Source organism: Engraulis encrasicolus, chromosome 3 (assembly GCF_034702125.1).
Source record: "Engraulis encrasicolus isolate BLACKSEA-1 chromosome 3, IST_EnEncr_1.0, whole genome shotgun sequence".
Taxonomy (NCBI): domain Eukaryota; kingdom Metazoa; phylum Chordata; class Actinopteri; order Clupeiformes; family Engraulidae; genus Engraulis; species Engraulis encrasicolus.
Window position 1 is genome coordinate 29115008 of NC_085859.1, and position 20000 is coordinate 29135007.

The 20000-nt window shown below is 42.7% G+C and overlaps 1 protein-coding gene across 1 annotated transcript in view; it reads left to right on the forward strand.

The window, feature by feature from the left end:
- cacna1ba (calcium channel, voltage-dependent, N type, alpha 1B subunit, a) overlaps positions 1–20000 on the forward strand; it is a 191974-nt gene that overhangs the window by 129499 nt on the left and 42475 nt on the right. Inside the window, 9 exon segments of the mRNA XM_063193722.1 lie at positions 1–41; positions 1320–1449; positions 2335–2394; positions 3032–3138; positions 3831–3842; positions 6160–6180; positions 9317–9413; positions 10618–10778; positions 12016–12153. The exon segment at positions 1–41 is cut by the window's left edge and continues 86 nt beyond it. Of these exon segments, the coding sequence (XP_063049792.1) occupies positions 1–41; positions 1320–1449; positions 2335–2394; positions 3032–3138; positions 3831–3842; positions 6160–6180; positions 9317–9413; positions 10618–10778; positions 12016–12153 (767 nt within the window).

Sequence of the window (20000 nt, forward strand, 5' to 3'; positions counted from 1 at the left end):
CTGCCCTACAGCTCCATGTTTGTCTTCGGCCAGACCAACCCGTGAGTTCCTCCATCCACCCACAGCGTTTGTCATTGCATACACTGTAGTGGTGGAGTTCCTGTAGCCTCTTACTGCAGCAGGGGTCGCCGGTGACCCTATTCACTTGCTGAAAATGCTTAACTACATCATAACAACATTGCTATGACATTACAGAGAGTCATAGTGCTGCGCTAAGAGGTTAAGATAAGTCTATTTTCAGGTCAATATACGGTGTAGGCTATAAACCTGTGCAGTCTGTAAACCTATAAAGTCAGGGACTTTTCTGGACACGTGTAAAATCAAGATATTGTCCCAAATTATTTGAAATTATAATATTTTTCTAGGTCTTTGTTAAATGTTAGCTTTGAATTTACGCATCAACGCATGCCCCCAAAACCATTATCCATTTTCAGCTCGAAATTCCATTGGCTTTTAAACACCTTGATATTTACATCTAGTATGTGGCGTATATTTTCCATGCCTTGTATTACAGAGTCTGGAATACTCAGCATGTAAGTCAACACAAGGGCAAAGTGCACGCTTTCTTCCAGATCACATTCCACAAGTTGGGAAACTATATTAAGAATAAACACACGTATTTGTCCATTTCTCGTCTAATGAAAAACTATTTGTTGAGTGAAGGAGTAGCTTGAATAGAAGCATGTGTGTGATAGCAGGTACCTTGTCCTCAGTAGTCTCCCCGTGCCCATAAAAGCTCCCCATAAATGCCATGAATGAAAAACAAACAAATAGTGCCCCTATAAACCCCCGCTAGCCTCTACAGCCATCCTGGCCGATTGACCATAACTCCCCATATGGTCGCTAATGGGCTGATGCTAGTGAGAATTATGTCAGTGCAATTGATGGAGAATACAAATCAATGATGGAAAATTAAATGGAGTTATGGTTCAGATTTATACAACCCTTTACACATTTGGAGTGGACTAGTCGAAGCTTGTTAGAACGTTCACGGAAGATAAGGTAATTAAACTTAACGGCTATGCAAACTATTACAGAACTACCCCTTTTAAACTATCAAATGTTAACAGTGAAAACGTGCATGTGTCAAAAAAACCAAACCGTTATTTGAAGCTCTTCAGGGTGATGTTCCAAACTTGTTTTAGGCGTGGAAATCCGAGGCATAATTTCCATATGACCTGAAGAAGTCCTAGTAGAACAGAACGTGTAGCCATATTTGTGGCCTAAAAATATATTTTTAAAAACCTGCAATCACGAGTGCCTTGGATTTCTTGAAACACATGTGTCTGCTCCTCATGACTTGTCATTTGCCCCAACAGAGTGAGGCGCCTGTGCCACTACATGGTGAGCCTGCGCTACTTTGAGATGTGTATCCTGGTGGTGATAGCCATGAGCAGCATAGCCCTGGCAGCTGAGGACCCCGTACAGGCCAATGCTCCTCGCAACAACGTAAGTCACTTTCACTCAACTGCAATCCTCCCACCATGTACTTAAAGGGACACTGTGCAGGAAATGGTCAAAAAAGGTACTGCAACTATGTTGCTCATTGAAACTGGGATGCCTATTGCCAAATTTGATCTTAACATGAAAGTTTACTAAGTAATAAACAAATATTTTCTAGTATGGTCCAAGCACAGTCATTTTTGCAGCTAAAAATTAAAAGTGCAATTTTTCCAGTCAAAATGAATACTTAGAATTTGATACTGGTGGTAAGTATTCATGAAAAAGGTAACATTAGTGAATGGGAAGCATGAATTCTGGAAATAAAGAGCTAAAAATCTCACACAGTGTCCCTTTAAACGTTAGTGGTAAAATTTGGAATGTTTTGGTCAGATGGTTTGGGGCGGTGGTGGCTCAGTTGGTAGAGGAGCCGTTTGGCAACCAGAAACGTTGCAGGTTCGAGCCCTGCTCTGCCTGACCCGGTCGATGTGTCCTTGGGCAAGATACTTCGCTCCAAGTTGCTCCTGGTAGCAGGGTGGTACCCTGCATGGCAGTCACTGCCACCGGTGTGAATGTGAGTGTCAATGGGTGAATGTGAATCATACAATGTAAAGCGCTTTGAGTGTTCGACGTGCTACAGAAATGCCGACCATTTAGAGCAAAAATTTGCCACTGTGTGATTTTCACATTTTCTATCTCTTTGCAGAGATTGGGAGCAACTAATGTGTGCATTTGTTTTGACAATGTGTACAGTATACTATATTATGATTATGACTATTGTGGTTATACGTTATTATGATGATTTTATTGCAATATCAATCCCCCACAGTTGTGCAGCTTTGGGGTTGATTTGTGTTGATTTGGGGCTAACAGGTTTTCCTTTCCCCACCCTAGGTGCTGAAGTATTTGGATTATGTCTTTACTGGGGTTTTCACTTTTGAGATGGTGATCAAGGTAAGTGATGGTGGTTTTCAGAGAAGCACGTGTCGCGTAGGAGAAAAGGGCCCTTTGCCCTTTCCCACTGAATTGCAGCCACTTCAATTTCCTTAATTACCTCCAACAGATTTGATCGTCCCTGTCCTTTCAACTCTGTGTAGTGCTTCTCTTGGCCAGCGGCCATGTTTTTGCCCCCACACATGCCCAGATTCATTACTGTGACACTGACTGCTTTGGTTAATTGTGACTGACTCCCTTGGTGGTTTCTCTGTAAAAAAAAAGAGCAAACAAACAAAAAAATGCATGCACACACACTTGCATGCACAGACACACACACACACACACTTGCATGCACAGACACACACACACACACACACACACACACACACACACACACACACACACACACACACACACACACACACACACACACACACACACACACACACACACACACACACACACACACACACACACACACACACACACACACACACACACACACACACACACACACACTCTTGTAAAGAGTTTTCTTCAGACATTTGTGCTAAAAGGTGTGAGGTCAGCTTGTGCCTATATCTGTTTTTCTCTGCCCGTGTTCCCTTTTTTCTCTCCTTTCCCCTCACTCTCATCCTCCTCTTTTGTTGGAAAGATGGTGGATCTTGGGTTGATTCTGCACCCGGGCTCCTATTTCCGGGACCTATGGAACATCCTGGACTTCATTGTGGTCAGTGGAGCCCTGGTCGCCTTTGCCTTCTCGTAAGTGCTCGTAAAATGCATATTTTATGTTTCTATTGCTGTCTGATGTGAAACATGCCGATAAATACACGCCGTCATAAATTATATTATGAAGGAGACCATGTACCGGTAGGGAGGAGTAATATTTCTTTTTTTGTCATTTTGAGCTGGCACTGAGTGAAAATGCTTCTTTTTGCTCCAGTTTTTAATCATAATTTCTATAATATGCTGAAGTTTACATTGATTCTGAGTGAGTGCATTAAAACACTGACGTAATGTTTATAACTGGTCCACGACTGTTATGACACTGTTGTGTCATGCGTATGATGCCGGTGAAATGTCATCAGCTGGGTCTCTTTACGATATTAATTTACTATGAATATTAAATCATGAACTTAGATATAAAAAAAAATATATTCTGATACAATTAAAACACATCGTAGTTTTACCTTCCAATTAATTTGTTCGATACACCCCTAAACATAAATAAATAAACATCCAAGATTATTACCCTTGGTCTTTTATTCAATCCTCATTAAGTGGCCAGTTTAATATGGAAAGGCTCTTATTTCCGCTCTGTATTCCTTATGTTGTCTCTAAAGGTGAAACATTGATTGTATTCCTAAAACTGCACACTGTTTTAAAACTACACATTTCTGTGTAATTGATTGCAAGATTTTCTTTATCCTCCCTGTGCCTGGATTCACTTGAAGGAGCTTCATTGGGTAATGACTTATCTCTCTCTCTCTCTCTCTCTCTCTCTCTCTCTCTCTCTCTCTCTCTCTCTCTCTCTCTCTCTCTCTCTCTCTCTCTCCTCCGAACTTGCACTTTCTTTTTCTCTCTCTCTCTCTCTCTCTCTCTCTCTCTCTCTCTCTCTCTCTCTCTCTCTCTCTCTCTCTCTCTCTCTCTCTGTCTCTCTCTCTCTCTCTCTCTCTCTCTCTCTCTCCTGCTCTCTCTCTATGTCTCTCTCTCTCATTCGCTCCTCCACCTTCTGCTTGTTTGTGTGAGTCAGGCGAGGTGTGTCTGCCCAGCTCATGAGGTAGCGCTGTAGCATGGGATGCGCTCCTGACCTGCGCTCTCATTCCCATTGATGCCAGCCTCGCTCATTCAACACTCATGCTAACTATTCCACCCAACATACACACATGCCTGCCTGCCACACGCTCTTAAATCTTGGGGCACAAAGACAGTGCCTGCGTAATTTTAGCCAAACCAATGCTAGCATATGAAATGTAACTTAAATGTAATTTAAAGTTAACAAACAATTAAAGTGTAGTTAATAAACAATGTATTAGAATAGGCCAGATGTGAAAAAGGTCTCCAGGTGACCAATGGTATCCCTATAGAAAGCAATAAGACACATAGCTCCATTCCAAACCATTAGAATATCATGGACAAGTGTACAGTATTTATTTCTGTGAATCCATCAAAAATGTTAAGCTTTCATAGGTTATAGATTCATGACCCACATATTAATCCTAATTCTTTTTTTTCGAGCTGGAAGCCAAAGATATGTTAGAGTGAACAAAGGAATTATTGTAATAGTATAAAATGTGGGTTATGAATCTATAATCTATGAAAGTTAACATTTGTTAATGGAATTACAGAGATAAATACACTTTTCCATGATATTCTAATTCCTTGGAAAGGAGCTGTAGGTGCCACATAGCTCTACATTGCATGCAGGTCCTCTAGATGCTTATTGCATGCACAAGACATCAGCTACTAATACATCAGGACTACAGAGGTCAGACAGCTTGGCCTAACAGGCCGACATTTTGTGCATTTGTGCAAGCAAACTCCATTTGAACCCTTAAATATAAAATTTGCCTGAATTCAAATAAAACATGTCGGAGGGCCATCCTTGTCCTATTCTTCATTTGCATGTAATCAGGGCTCAACATGGGCGTCATCATCCTCACTTCCAACCCTAGTGTAACCTCCTAATGTACCTTATGCATAAGAGGTTGTCTGAAAGGGGTTCTTCTTCTAGCCTGGCTCTCGCCTGATGTATGTGGTCCCAGCTTGAACCAAGCCCTGCTTTGCCAACCCACATGTATCTGGCGAGATCCTGGTTATGGTTCTTCTGAGATGAGATCTTCTTTGAGGGCAAGCTGCCCAGCATTGAGCACGGCGCCTTTGCCGTGCTGGGCCACGCTTTGCCACGCTGGGCCATGCTGTGCCACACCGCATTTTGCTGTGCTCTGCTGTGCCACATTGTGCCGTCCTGCACAGTGCGTATGTCCTGTGCGTCCATGCCAAGGTGCTGCGGCAGCCAGGGGCATCAGATCATGCCCGTATGTCAGTCTTGAAGGGGGTTGGTGGGGATTTTTTTCTCGCCCCCCCTCTCAAGACGGTCAACGTTTGAATGTGCATCGATTTGATTTGATTCCTTGAGCGCATTCATCCACCTTTCAGACATTTCACTTTGTGGACAGAGATGTCTCCTCTGATCTCTTCTGCTATTGTGTGTAGGGGATAACAAAAACAGGGTGTCTGGCTGAAGTACTTCAGTAAATACTGTATGTGCAACCACAACCACGACAGATACTACTGAAACCCAAAGTCACCTGGGAGTATTCGAGGGTTTTCCCATTTTTTTTATTTTTTTAATCCACAATGTTGGGCTTCTGTGCTACTACTACTACTGACATTCCTACAAATGGTTTTGGAGAGATCAGCCTATAACAACAGCATTCCATCAAACTGCCTCCATCGTCATCCAAGCCCGACTAAAAAAAGAACAATCCTCAGTGAACATTTGATAATGTGTTTGGTTTTATTTTATGCAAAGCTTATTTGTTTGATTTAGTTTCTGTGTGTGTGTGTGTGTGTGTGTGTGTGTGTGTGTGTGTGTGTGTGTGTGTGTGTGTGTGTGTGTGTGTGTGTGTGTGTGTGTGTGTGTGTGTGTGTGTGTGTGTGTGTGCGTGTGTGTGTGCACATGTGTGTGTGTGTGAGAGAGAGGGGGAGAGAGAGAAGCAGCTGTAATGTCGCTCTGTGCTTGTCTTGTGTTTTTTTTTCACCATTGTTCTTCTCTATTAGATCGCACCAAAGCGTGACCAGGTGGGGACCTACCCTGCACTCTTCCTTTCTTATCTTCTAACGTCTTAAAAACACACACAGACTTCCCCTTTAACCCACCCCACCCCACCTCCCCCAACAACTCCACCTCCCCCAACCCCCACCCCCACCTCCTCCTCCTCCTCCCTCCATCTTCCTGGTTAGACCATGTTTAATGGCTCTCAACCTCCCTCAGACAGAAGTGTCAGGGGCCTTAACTTCACCACTCTGATGGCTTTCAACAGGAACTGCTCCCTTTCTCCCTTTCTCCCTCTCTCCGTGACTCTCTCTACCTTCATCTCCCACACTCTGTCTCTCTCTCTCTCTCTCTCTCTCTCTGTCACACCCACGCAGAGTCACTCTGTCTTTTTCTCTTTTCCTCTCTCCCTTTGTCTGAGTCACACGCATGCATGCACGGACACTCTCTCTCTCTCTCTCTCTCTCTCTCTCTCTCTCTCTCTCTCTCTCTCTCTCTCTCTCTCTGACCCTCACTGTCGCCAGTGTAATTGTCATGAGTAGTTATCCTTTAATGGATGAGGTGGTTGGACTAAATCAATGCCATATCTCTCCCATATTACAAGGCCCTTGCCTGTGGGCAGGAAGGGAAGGGGATCAAGGATAAGTGTTGCCCTGCTCTGGTCCGCTCACAGACAGGGTCGCTTATGACCAGGTAATGAACACTAGCCCCACTTGCATAGAGAAAAAGGTCTCCATTATGTGACAAGACCTCGAATCGAGCACCACTCAACTCCTTGCAGTTGAAGAGGAAACGTACGTACAACAGGAGGTCTGTCGTAGGTGAACACGGGGCCCGTGTGAAATGGATGTCTTACATCGTTAATGTCATGTGAGACATGATGCAAAGGCAGCCGGGGGTTTGAGTCCCTTGTGACGTTAGTGAGACACTGCTCTTTGTTTTTGTCGCGCTCAAAAACAGTCACTTTCTATTGCTCTCTTGTTTCGCAATGAATCAACCACAACCACGCTCATCCTTTTTAAGGATATAGATTAAGGATGTAGATTTCAGGCTGCATTCCCGTAGACCGAACATGAACCGTGTGCTATTTCAAATATTCAGGGGAGTAAATATTTGTACTGGGGTTTGAACAGTTGTCTGGGAAAGAATGTTTGCCTTATTGCTTTCCTGAATATTTGATTATTTTCTCATTGTGTATTTCACTTGATTTCATCAGTGTGTTTGCAACAGTGTTCATGCTTTGGTATGTGGAAATGTTAGCCTTTTAATAAACACTGAAATGATTATTCTCACAGAAACACACTGTTTTCCAAAAATATGGGAGTTTAGAGACTTTGAAAGCCATCAGAATGCCCGTTGTGACCACATCCAGTAGCGATATTAATATTCTCCCCCATATATATATTTTATTAATCCTGTAGCCTAGCTGAAACTAACGCATGTTAGACCAATGTGCATCAGAGCATGAGAGATCGCATGCCCGTGTACTGAAGTGGAGCACCATGGGTAAAGGGTGCTGAAGCCTATTCCTCACCATGATAGCAGGTGGACATGTAGTTTGGGATTTATACTCTAGGGCCTATTCTGGAAATGTTGTTGCCATGTCGTAGCTCACTTGTTTTAACATTGTCTGAGTATGCTAGGTAAACTTGGACTTTGTTCACTTCAATCTTTAGAGGGTTACTTTTAACACTCGCAGTGTTGGTCATATTGTCAAAGTCTTTAATTAGCACTGCAAAGTGTGAAATTTACAGACAACTTATTCATGTGCTTATGCACAACAGAAGTGTCGTAGGATGATAATTCTAGTCTCGAGGTCAGGTGTTGTTTTAAAGGACTCTTGCATTCTGGTTCTAAGCATTCCATTCTTTTAGGGACATTTTTATCATTTGGTCTGAGCTAGTCATTTTGTGGCTGGTATATATTCTCACAAATGCTGATGCAACTCTTTCGGAATGCAACAACATGCAATTCAGGGGATGCTTTCTCAAAGTCTGCTTGTTTGTAGCACTTCGTCATGTTGCGCCCGAGGACATAGTCCTTCCATAGTTTTTTGCTCCACAAATATAACTGACACAAACAACTAAATCTGTCTAAAGAACAGATGTGTGGTGTGTGTGTTCCTATCGTCCCTCTGCTACTGTGCTTCTTAGTCCGTACCAACTGATAAATAAAAACATTTACTTTCTAGCCATGCAAGCATAGGATTCTTATCAAGCACCTAAACATTGGTTTAAGTCTGCTTTATGTTGAAGACCTGTCATTGTGGACACCACTAGTATGAATTTCGCAGATGCCGATTACTGTCTCCTCTTGAAAGATGTTTTCAATTTTCAGTGGTTACCTCAGGGCGTTCGCTGGCACTTAGAACATTACGATACAAATACAATAAGTCTGTTTTGTCCATTACTGGCACATTTGTTTTCAATGAAACACCAAAAAACCTTTACAATCTTTTCGTCAATTAATTTTCTGTGCCTTTGTGCTTCATTTATTTATTTATTTATCCCTCCAACCTTCCTTGCCTTTACTTTGTCCTCTTTTTCATGTGAACTACTACTGTTCTCGGTCGAAACAGAGGTTCCATTTGAGGAAAATGTTATTCCTGGTGATACTGGCTCCTACCTCCTGACACCATCCTGAACTTAGACCTCAGATATTAAGAGAAGATGAAAATAATGTTTTTACGCGTTTAACACCCTCTTTTACACTGTCATAGTTCCTGCATGTCATGGTGTCAAAGTCTGCCTGTTCAACAGCTCTTGTAGCACCACATGCAATCTTATCATTGCATGGATTAATCACTTAATGATGATCATAAGGCATGCCGTAGTAGAAGATCACTAATACTGAATGTGGTGTGTATGATGTGGTAGATTTTGATGAAGTATGAATAATGGTTGATACACATGGTTTTCCTATGAACTTCATTTTCTTCAACTCTTCACATATTGCATATAGAATTTTATTTATTTATGAATGACCAGGTAAGTTTATCTTTTTGTTGATGTAACCATCCTTCTAACCTTAGTTTGAGAAAACAGAACAGTCATTATTGCCATCAGTCCTTGCCTTGATGATGAGGCCGCTGTGGCGAGGAGGCTTTTGAAGTTCAGAGCTAATGCTTTTTTTATTCTCTGCCCCTCTACTTGATTTTAGCAGAGGCACCAAGGGAAAGGACATTAGCACCATTAAATCACTCAGGGTGCTACGAGTGCTACGGCCTCTCAAAACCATCAAGCGACTGCCCAAGCTCAAGGTAAAGATGTGCTTTCTCAACAGATAGGGAGTGAAGTCTGTTAAGGTCATTTCTTTTTACAGTACATTTAATTTGCTGCAGTGATGTATTCAGAAGCTACACTTCAGTGGGACATATTCCAAAAGACAAGGTTTTACGCATCCAGTTGGCGTATTTGGAAAAGTAAAAGCAGGTCTTCTGCAAGTAATACTGTATGTGGCACTGGATTGTAGCATCTTAATCCAGGTTACCCATCACTGCTTTTATTATTGCAGATTTTCAGATTATAAGCACATGAGCCAGTTTTGCATGGATGTGTTCAATTAGATCAGTGATTCTCTAAGTGTGGTCCGGGGACCACTACTGGTCCTCGACAGAGCTCAGGTGGTCCGCAAGGGGATTTCTACTTTACTAAGACAAGCTAGCAGTAGACTATATTTGTAATATTATTACTAAGCTAAACATAACTGAAGTCTCATTTTCACCACAATAACACAGGCTTGTAATGTGAATAAAAAGTAGGCTATGTGATGTGCATTGAAATTAGCAGCAGTCATGAATGTCAATTCAGTCGACAGGTGGTCCCTGAACATTTGAGGAGACAAAGTGGTCCTTGGTCTGAGAAAGTTTGAGAACCACTGAATTAGATTAAACACATTTAAAGAATGTGATGGTGTAGCAGACCGTCTGAAAGGCCCCAGACCTTAGATCTTCTCCATGTTCGCCATTTTGAATTTCCAGAAAAAGACATTTTAGCTGCAAAACGTAGGCTACTGTACTTTGGTATACTAGTAATATTATTTAGTAAATAGTCATGAACTTTCAATGTGCAGCATAGTTTCAATACCTACTCTGGCCACCATCCTAAAATACACGCAAAGTCAATTAGAAGGCGAGTTGCACTGCGAAACACATTATTGGAATAAATAAATAGATAAATGAATACCAATGGGGAAACTTTCCAGCTCGTCAATAATTAACAGCTCATTTATTCCATGGTGACCAGCCTTCCTGTGCTTGAAGTGTTCCTGTGGAAAGCCTTGATTCACCACCAGTAATGCTTTCATCTGGCTTAGAAGACACAAGCTACAAGTGAAATGAATGTCTTGAGTCAATAACTTAAAGACTGTTTGTTTGTGTGTTTGCATTGGGGTATGTATGTGTGTGTGTGTGTCTTGTGTGTATCTGTGTCTGTCTCTTGTGTGTGTGGCATCTCCTGCCTCAGGCCGTGTTTGACTGCGTGGTGAACTCCCTGAAGAACGTGCTGAACATCCTCATCGTCTACCTCCTCTTCATGTTCATCTTCGCCGTCATCGCTGTGCAGCTCTTCAAGGGCAAGTTCTTCTACTGCACCGACGAGTCCAAAGGCCTGGAGAAGGACTGCAGGTAAGAGTTGAGGGTAACACTTTACTTGAGATGTTCCTGCTGCATAACACATTCATAGCAGCTGTTATAAAGTCTGCATGAAGCATTCATGATTGTTTCATGACCAATTCATACCAAAGCTTTCATGAACCTAGCGACGGGAAGGACAGCAACTTGTCAAAAAAAAAGAAGCTAAACAGAGCAACATTGTGGGTTTTGTTCTGAACCCTCAACGATTACTGATTTTGAAAAGTTGCTGTCCTTTTGTCTTTCATTTCTATGAAATGTTTGGTATGAATGTCTATGAAACAGACATGAATCCTTCATGCAAAGTGTATAACAGCTGCTGCTATGACTGTGTTATGCAGCGACAGGTCAAGTAAAGTGTAACCGAGTTGGGTCGCAGCAACACAAACTCGGTTGTGGCAGCCAGCAGAGCACAGCCGCAGTTGGTCTTCAGATCGGAGGGCTGCGGGTTCGAATCCCACCCTCACCATTAGAAAAGAATGTGGTTGAACCTTGCCTTATACATTCAACCTTGGTCGAGGTGCTAATGAGCAGGACAACTCCGCATCGCTACAGGTTGTAACTGCAGCAGGGCTCTAAATTAACTTTTTTCATCACCAGCTAAAAAGGCTAGTAGATGCTAATTTTACAAGCCAAACACACACTCACTAATGGGTCAAAGAGGCAAGTAAGTAGATCTTTTCTACCAGACAAACTGAAATCTCACCAGCATTTTGCTGGTTGGCTGGTGCTAATTTAGACCCCTGAACCGCAGTGTATGGAGTGTTCCTTCTTGGGAGCCCCACAGGCTGGAAGTGGAATTGTCTTTCATTGGAACACCCGACAGATGGATGGCGAGCTTCGCCAAACTTAGTTGTGTGGTAGCCTAATGACTCATTGAGGGTGGCCAAATGAATTTAGAAGTACCTACCTTTCGTTCTTGTTGAACTTGATGAATATCTCTTAATCTATTTTCCAAACATTATTTTAATGACGAAAAGGATTTTTTTTTCAAAGTAGGAGCAAGCAGCAGGCTGGCCAATCCCACAGCAGGTAGCTCCCCCTGTAGGCACTCTGTGGTATTGTATGGCTTGCAAGTCTGATATAGTTTTCCCAGTGCTGCTAGAAAAATAATCTTCAGTTCCTTTTGCAAGCCTCGCAAACTTAAATTGGGGGCGAATAAAGTTTTAACGCCCTGCACAGTTTATTTGGCTGACGGCTGTCTTTCCTGGTTGTATTTCATTTGAACCAGGGGCCAGTTTTTGGACTACGACAAGGACGAGGTGTCTGCGCAGCCCCGGGAGTGGCGGAAGTACGAGTTTCACTATGACAACGTCCTCTGGGCTTTCCTCACGCTCTTCACCGTGTCCACAGGGGAAGGCTGGCCCACGTGAGTCTCTTCTTCAAATGTTGCCAGATTGGGTGGTTTCCCGCCCAATTGGGCTGCTTAGGATGGCTGTCTGCGGGTAAAAATGGCATTTAGCAGAAAACAACACCCAATTCTTGGCCATAGAAATCAATAGAATTGGGCGGGATTTAGTGTTTCCAGGTGGGTTTTGAGCATTTTTTGAGCTGGAAATCATCAGCCTCATCTGGCAACACTGTCCTCTTCATTGCACCCTCGCTCTCAGAAGACTCTGATCGCTCGTGGTTTTAAAAATAACACTTTATTCATTAATCCATCTGTCCATCAATTCATTGGAGAGGTAGTCTCTACCAGACATGCTTGTTTAACATGCTTGTTTGTTTTATTAGGCTTTTACTTTTTCCAGCAGTGAATCACACACATTCCTCCCTTGGTTTTTTAGGTTTCTGTCAGAGTGCACTTGTGTATTTTATGTTGCCAGCTTGTCATACATCTTTTATGAGGGGTGATGAAGCATTTTTTTGTAGACTTATAGGGTGGAATAGAGAATAGTACACAGAGTAACATAGTCTCTGATGCATTTTTGGTATTGACTTCCTCCGCTGATACATAGTAACAAAAAATGCAGTGTTAATTTAACACTCAGACAGGACAGGACCAAATACACACAAAAAAACACTCGACATGTTGAATTAACAATGTGTTTTTTTTGTGATACCATGGAGGCATCTCACCTTTATAAACGCCTCTTGAAAGTCTCCTCATGGCCTCGAGCTATCAGAGTTCAAAGTATGGTGATGTTTTGATGCCACGGCCTTTGAAGTGGCTTTGCGGACACAACTGGCCTTGGACAGCGCAAGGGTAACCAGCCGTGTATTGGTGGTGGGGGTTGGTGTGTGTTTGGGGGTTTGGGAGGGGGGGGGGTTAAGCTTGACCCAGACATTGCTGTGATGAAAGGAAGTCCATAGCCATGCACAGGAAGTGTGCCGGAACAAACATGAAGAAGAAGGATGAATCATCGAATCAAAGCAACGGTGCCTGAGTTAGTAGACCACCACTAAACACATGTGCAGTGGTGATATAAACGATACTGTATACCAGAATATGTTTTCGTATCAATATGCAGTACATAATGTACTGTACATATGTTTTGTTTGTTCTGTTGTGATGCTTGAGAAATGAACATGAGACAAATAAAATACCGGTACTGTAGTATGCTATTCTTGTGTTGGCCAAGCCAGAGACAGAACAAAACTTACTATACTGCTGAGGTCTACGGGAAAATGCAAGACCGCCAAATCCTTAACTCATTTCTAAAAGGTTCTTGAGCACAGGTGTGTTGTAGTATAAAAAAAATAGAACACAAAAAGTGGATGTTTCTGGGAGAGGTTGAAGTTGTTTCTGTTTTATAAGACTTTGTGCAATGTAATAGTATGAAGTCTTTGACTTATGAATGTGGTCTCATGGGAAGCAATTGTTTAAGCAGTCTTTAAGGTGAACTCTTCTCTGTATAGCTACTGTATAGAACGGATGGTATTTATATATGGCACCAAAATCTGAAAATGGAAGTCTGCAATTTATAAATGTGGCCTTTTAGAGAGCAACTGTTTTGTCAGAGAGAGTCTTTAACCCGTTAAGACACTGCGTTATACATTTGCTGTTACCAGACCAAGTCGTAGTGCATTCTTAATGGCCCTGTGTTATGTCGTAGTATTTTGGTACTGTGGTAGTTAACTTTTCAATGGATTTTTCGTGCATTAAGGTGCTGCGATGAACTCATGACTGTAGAGTGGAGGAGGTACATTAGCTCATTTCTTCATGGGCAGCAGCTCTGGCACCAAAGTCAGGCACACTGCTGTTGCCAGGTGCAGGTGATAGTCAGGTTCATTACGTTTGGATCTGAACCTTTCGCTGGATTTTTATGGGGATTTGGAAAACTATACATTTTTGAAAAGTATATTGTATAAGCAATCAGAAAAAACATGTTTCCATTTGCACAAATGTCTGCATGGCGGCCATCTTGGATTTTTCAAAATGGCTTCCGAAAAACCATAATTTTGCAATATCTCAGCTTCTGAATGAGCTAAAACATTGATTCAAACTGCTAAACCTACATTTTCAGGGTCACTGAATCTACTGGTGGTAGTTTTAATGTTCTCAGACAGTTTGTTACCATGCTAATTTATTTGAACTATTGATTTATAGTATCTACAAGTAGATGCATGTCTGTCAAGCCCACCATACAAAACATCCCAGCTAGAATGTGCAAAACAGTTTACGTGTCCAGCATTGTGCTGTATATATCCAGGCTTGCTTGTGCAAAGCTCATACCAGCTACATTGTATCCAGTAAACAGGAGCAGTGCCATGTAGTGAATATATTGAATGTCAACAGGCGTTAAATTTTTGCCTTTTGCCTTCCTTCAGCATGCATGTATTTTCTGTATGATGATCCTGGAATCTGACTGCAAGACACAGTTACAAATCAAGTAATAAATTGGTGTTATTAATATTGTTAATGCACATACTGTCATTAACTGGTGTTGGTGATGGTGGTGGAGTGTAACGGTGAGGGTTCTGTTTGCTGTTTGTTCTGGTTATAATCATGGGTGAAGAGCATCGAGGTGAACAAGAGGCATTATCAAGCATTATGAGCTCATTAACTGGAAGCTGTGTGTTTTATGCCAGTCTGACGATGCCAAAAGGTGGTTCTGGTCCAGAATCCAAGATTAGACGCCGATGGACATGTACTGGAAGTAGTTCAAGAGGGGGCCAGTCTGAGTGATGGGGGCTATGTTAAAATCAAAAGACGACTGCAGAACTGCACTAGACAGGCCACAACCTCCCAGTGATGCAGCACCTTCTGCACTGCTTCTAGGCAGGCCAAGAGAAATGTAAATATTGTTTCTGATCTCAAAAAAATCGGGAACTTCACTCACTTGGTCGGACAACAGTCAACCAGTAGCAAACCTAAGGAGGCAGATCAACCATGCCGTTTGGGAAATGTTAATTGTTATGGACTTGGTCAGACCAAGTCTCGAAAAATGACTGAAAAATGACTGACCCAGGCACCTCAGCATCTGATTCTTCTCCACTATCCACAAGATTTCGTACGAGTCCACTCGATAAGAAACCATGCTTCTTCTACCAAAAGGACGATAGTGAACTGCTTTATCAGGTCAAAACTGCAAATGGCAGTAAAACTCTAAAGGCTGCTGTAAAGTCCCAGAATCCCACCCTGAAAACAAGAATGACCACCAGCATCTCAGCAGATGATGCACATTCAATTGCTGTCCAATATCACAAAGATTGCATTCAGTAGAAAGTGGCTGAAAAAGAGAATCCTCACAGTCTTGCCATAACTGAAATCTGTCTGTTCTAAATGACCTAAAGAAGCCAAAAGTCCCTACTATCCAGAAGCATGTGAAGAAGACATGGTTCATGCTGCAATGACAATTGATGAATATGATAACATGAAAGCAATTTACAAAGCAGCACAGGTGACAAGGACAAACATTGCAACCTTCACCAAGACAGGCCAGGGAACAGATGCCATACAAGTATCCAGCAACATCAATGATGTCCCAGCTGAATTGTACAGACTAGCAAGGGTGTGTCTCTCTTTCGGCCACTTTCTACTGAATGCAAGTTCATGATTCTCCAAGGCTTCTGAATCAAGCATGTTGACATACATTTTTTCAATGATGTCCATGCTTTGTTTTGTGTTTCCACATCAATACGGTTGATCAGCTCAAGCAGACATGTTAACGTCAAGGCTTCTTTGAGAGTTGTATTTCTGTCAGGCCTGAGTCTCGCCGTACATGACACATGTTTTGTCCCACAATCTTTGTGATATCATACATCAATTGCATGTGCATCATCTGCTGAGATGCGGGTGTTCAGTCTAGTTTTGAGTGTGAGATTCTGGGACTGTTCCAAAGCAGCCTTTGGAGATTTTCCGGCATTTGCAGTTCTGACCAGATAAAGTAGTTCACCATCGGCCTTTTGGCAGATGGAGCTTTGTTTCTTGACGAGTGGGGTGGAGAAGAATTAGATGTTGAGGGGCCTGGGTCATCCATTTCTGTTCATCCTCTCTTCTTGCCACGCTTCTTGGCTGTGCACCGTCCTGTAGAAATGATGTGCATGTTGGTTGCTTGCATGCTGTATTTGAACCTTGTTGGTTGCACCTGAGTGACAGGAGAGATGCTAGACTGCTTTCTGTGTCCCTGGTGTCTCAGCTGTGCAGTTCTGCAGTCGTCTTTAACATGGTCCCAATCACTCAGACTGACCCTCTCTTGAACTACTTCTCGTACATGTCCATTAGTGTCTAATCTTGGATTCTGGACCAGAACCACCGTCTTGGCATCATCAGACTGGCATAGAATACACAGCTTCCAGTTAATGAGCTCATGGGCTTGACATGTCTCTTGTTCACCTCGATGTTCTTCACCCATGAATATAACCAGAACAAACAACAAACAGAACCCTCACTGTTACACTAAAGCACACTCACCAACACCAGTTAATGACATGCTCGTATGTGCATGTGTATGTAATATTAATAACACCAATTGATTTGTCACTCTGTCTTGCAGTCAGTTTCCAGTATTATCATACAGAAAATGCATGCATGCTGAAGGATTCCCCCAAATGAAAAAAATGAACACCTGTTGACACTCCAAACATTCACTATGTGGTGCTGCTCCTGTATACCGGATACAATGTAGGTGTGAGATTTGCACAGGCAAGACTGTAAATGTACAGCAAAATGGTGGACATGTAAACTGTACCAGTTTTGCACATTCAAGCTGGGATGTTTTAAATGGTGGGCCATCTACTCATAAATACTATAAATCAATAGTTCAAATAAATTGGTGTGGTAACAAAATGTCTGACAACAATAAAACTAACACCATTAGATTCAGTGACCCTGAAAATGTTGGTTAAACAGTTAAAACCAATGTTCTAACTTATTCAGAAGCTGAGAAATGACAAAATATAGGTTTTTCGGACGCCATTTTGAAAAATCCAAGATGGCCGCCACCTGTGCAAATGGAAACATTGTTTTTCTGATTGCTTATACTATCTACTTTTCAAAAATGTATAGTTTTCCAAATCCCCATAAAAATCCAGCAAAAATACATAATGAACTTGACTATGAGGTTGTTTTCTGTTTTCAAGCATCGATAAGCTGCAGCCCCGAGCAGCTGGGCGTGCCAGGGTGCCAGGGTGCCAGGGTTATTTTCAGACTTTTTGGGCAGGCAGGGGATGATGTCTGTCCCCTTGGCCAGGGGGTCTGCTGACGGCTATGACTGGGCGTAAGATTACAAACAATGTAATGAGAACGCATTTCTCTGGACCCGGGCCAACTGACTTGTTTGTGCCCCCCCTGTCGGTTTCCCTAGATGTCTGTCCCCATTAGCCCAGGTTGGGACTATTTGGAGGGGTGCTAGGGGATCTGCAATGGCCAATGGGAGTGAAGTATAGGTCAGTGGGAGTGCAGTGTATAGCAGGCCCACTGACAGCTTGTGCCGGGCCTGGGACAAAACCGTCTGAAATGGCCCCCCTCTCAACACATTCAATAAAATGAGGTCACAGTTCTGTGCCCCCTAGGAAAGGGTCCTAGGCCCGTGACAACTGCCCCGTCTGTCCCTATACCCTGCCCCCCACCCCCTGCTGGGGGGCCTGCTGTGCAGTATAGGCCTAAGTAATCGAGTCTGATTTATATCTTATTGAAGCCAAGTGTGCAAGTTTGTTGGGTCAGCGCCCTGGAGACCTCCTGCCTATTCAATAGCTTCACCCCCCTGTCCATAACTCCTTCACTTTTTAAAAAGATGCTCCCCCTTCCCTTCCATAGGATTCCTTGAATTAAACTGTGACCTAAAACGATTCGATCATGCATGATATGTTAACGTGATGGAAAGTTGTTCTCTATGGATTCATTATAAGTGAATGGAAGTCATGGGTGAGCGGTTAGGGCATCAGACTTGCATCCCAGAGGTTGCCGGTTCGACTCCCGACCCGCCAGGTTGGTGGGGGGAGTAATCAACCAGTGCTCTACCCCATCCTCCTCCATGACTGAGGTACCCTGAGCATGGTACCGTCCCACCGCTCTGCTCCCTTGGGGCGCCTTTGGGGGCTGCCCCCTTGTACGTTTGAGGCATAAAATGCAATTTCGTTGTGTGCAGTGTGCAGTGTTCACTTGTGTGCTGTGGGGTGCTCTGTCACAATGACAATGGGAGTTGGAGTTTCCCAATGGGCTTTCACTTTCTTTCGCTTTCATGTAAATGGAAGTCTGCCTTTAGAGCACAGCAGGCTGACTGGACTGGATATGCGGTAGTTAAAAAGCCATCCGCCGTACCCGTACCCATAAACTCTTGTCAGTGTATACGCATCAGCTTTTTTCCACCTTTTTCTTTTTTTGTTGTACATTTAAAGTTGAAGTGTGGTCATCAGCACATGTTTGCCTGCTGTGCGATTTCTTGAAACATTATCAATGCATGACGTTCATTATGTCTAAGTGTAAAACGCAACAGTAATGCATTGTTACCTCCGCCAAGAATGTAATGTTTTCGGTCGCGTTGGTCTGTCTGTCTGTCTGTCTGTCTGTTTGTCAGCAGCATAACTCAAAAACTAATCAACGGATTTGGACCAAAGTTTCTGGAGTTGATAGTGACCCAAGGAACAAGTGATTAAATTCTGGTGGTGATCCAGATCACGAACCGGAACCAGGACTTTTTTCTTCACCATTGCTGGCCTATATATCTAGACGACCCTAGTGACCAGAAATTGAATAGCGGGGACTCAACAAAAAGAAGGCAGAAAGACTTAGGGTGTAACATAGTCAAATGTTCTATCAAGCAGCTTCCTGGGCGGAGGTCTGCACTCTCTGAGTGCTTCTAGTTTCAAATTTATAATAATAATAATAATAATAATTGTATTTGTATAGCACTGTATCATACAAGGCATGCAACTCGAAGTGCTTAACAAGTGGGGAAAAAAACATCATTTAGTATACTACTAGTGTTGTAGTTACATCTGTAAGAGTACTTTTACTTCTACTTTATACAACTCTGGCAAAACTTAGGTTTCTGTCATACTTAAGACATGTAAAAGTTTTTATCTTTTACCTGATGCTGTGCTTTAAAATCAGCTGATGTTGTGGAGATATCATCCTAAGAGGACAATTCGAACAGCAGGCGGTCATTATTGATGTGGAGGTCACACCTCCTCAACAACATCAAGAACATTATGAAGCATGTCACGCAACAATCTACTCTAACAATGTTATTGGTGGGCAACTGGAAAGATCAGGCCTGCTGCTAAGGGGTGCTGTGGCGCACTGCACTGAAGCAACCACCGTCTAAAATGGGTTTGCATGCCCATGGAGACACAGTCTGGCCTGTGTCATTTTGCCAGTCCTACCCAATCTCTGTTTCTGTTTGCAGCATTTCTTGTCCATCTTGGGTACTGCCAGTCATAGTCATTGAGAGTAAATAGAATGGAGGCCAAAATTCTATTTCATTGTTGAAGCCAAGTTGGAGCCAAGGTTGGACCCAAAAAGACCAAAAAATGGCCAAATCCCATTCATTCCTATGAGAGACATAAAACCCTGTATCTCCCTTAAATGCCACTCTAGGGGGATCATTTTTCGCTCAACTAGTAGGTCCCCTTGCTCTCCAACTTACCAGGGTGGTGATTTTTTGTGGTGATGTTTTGTTTTAGAGAGATATTAAAAGTTAAATTGACCAATGAGCATCAGAACATGGTTTGATTGACCGTTAGAAGTCTTGTTGTTGTCCAATCAGCACCTGCGTTTGGCGTTGCTAAGGTGGAATGTAAGTTGGAATGTTCCCAAATCTGGCTTCAAAG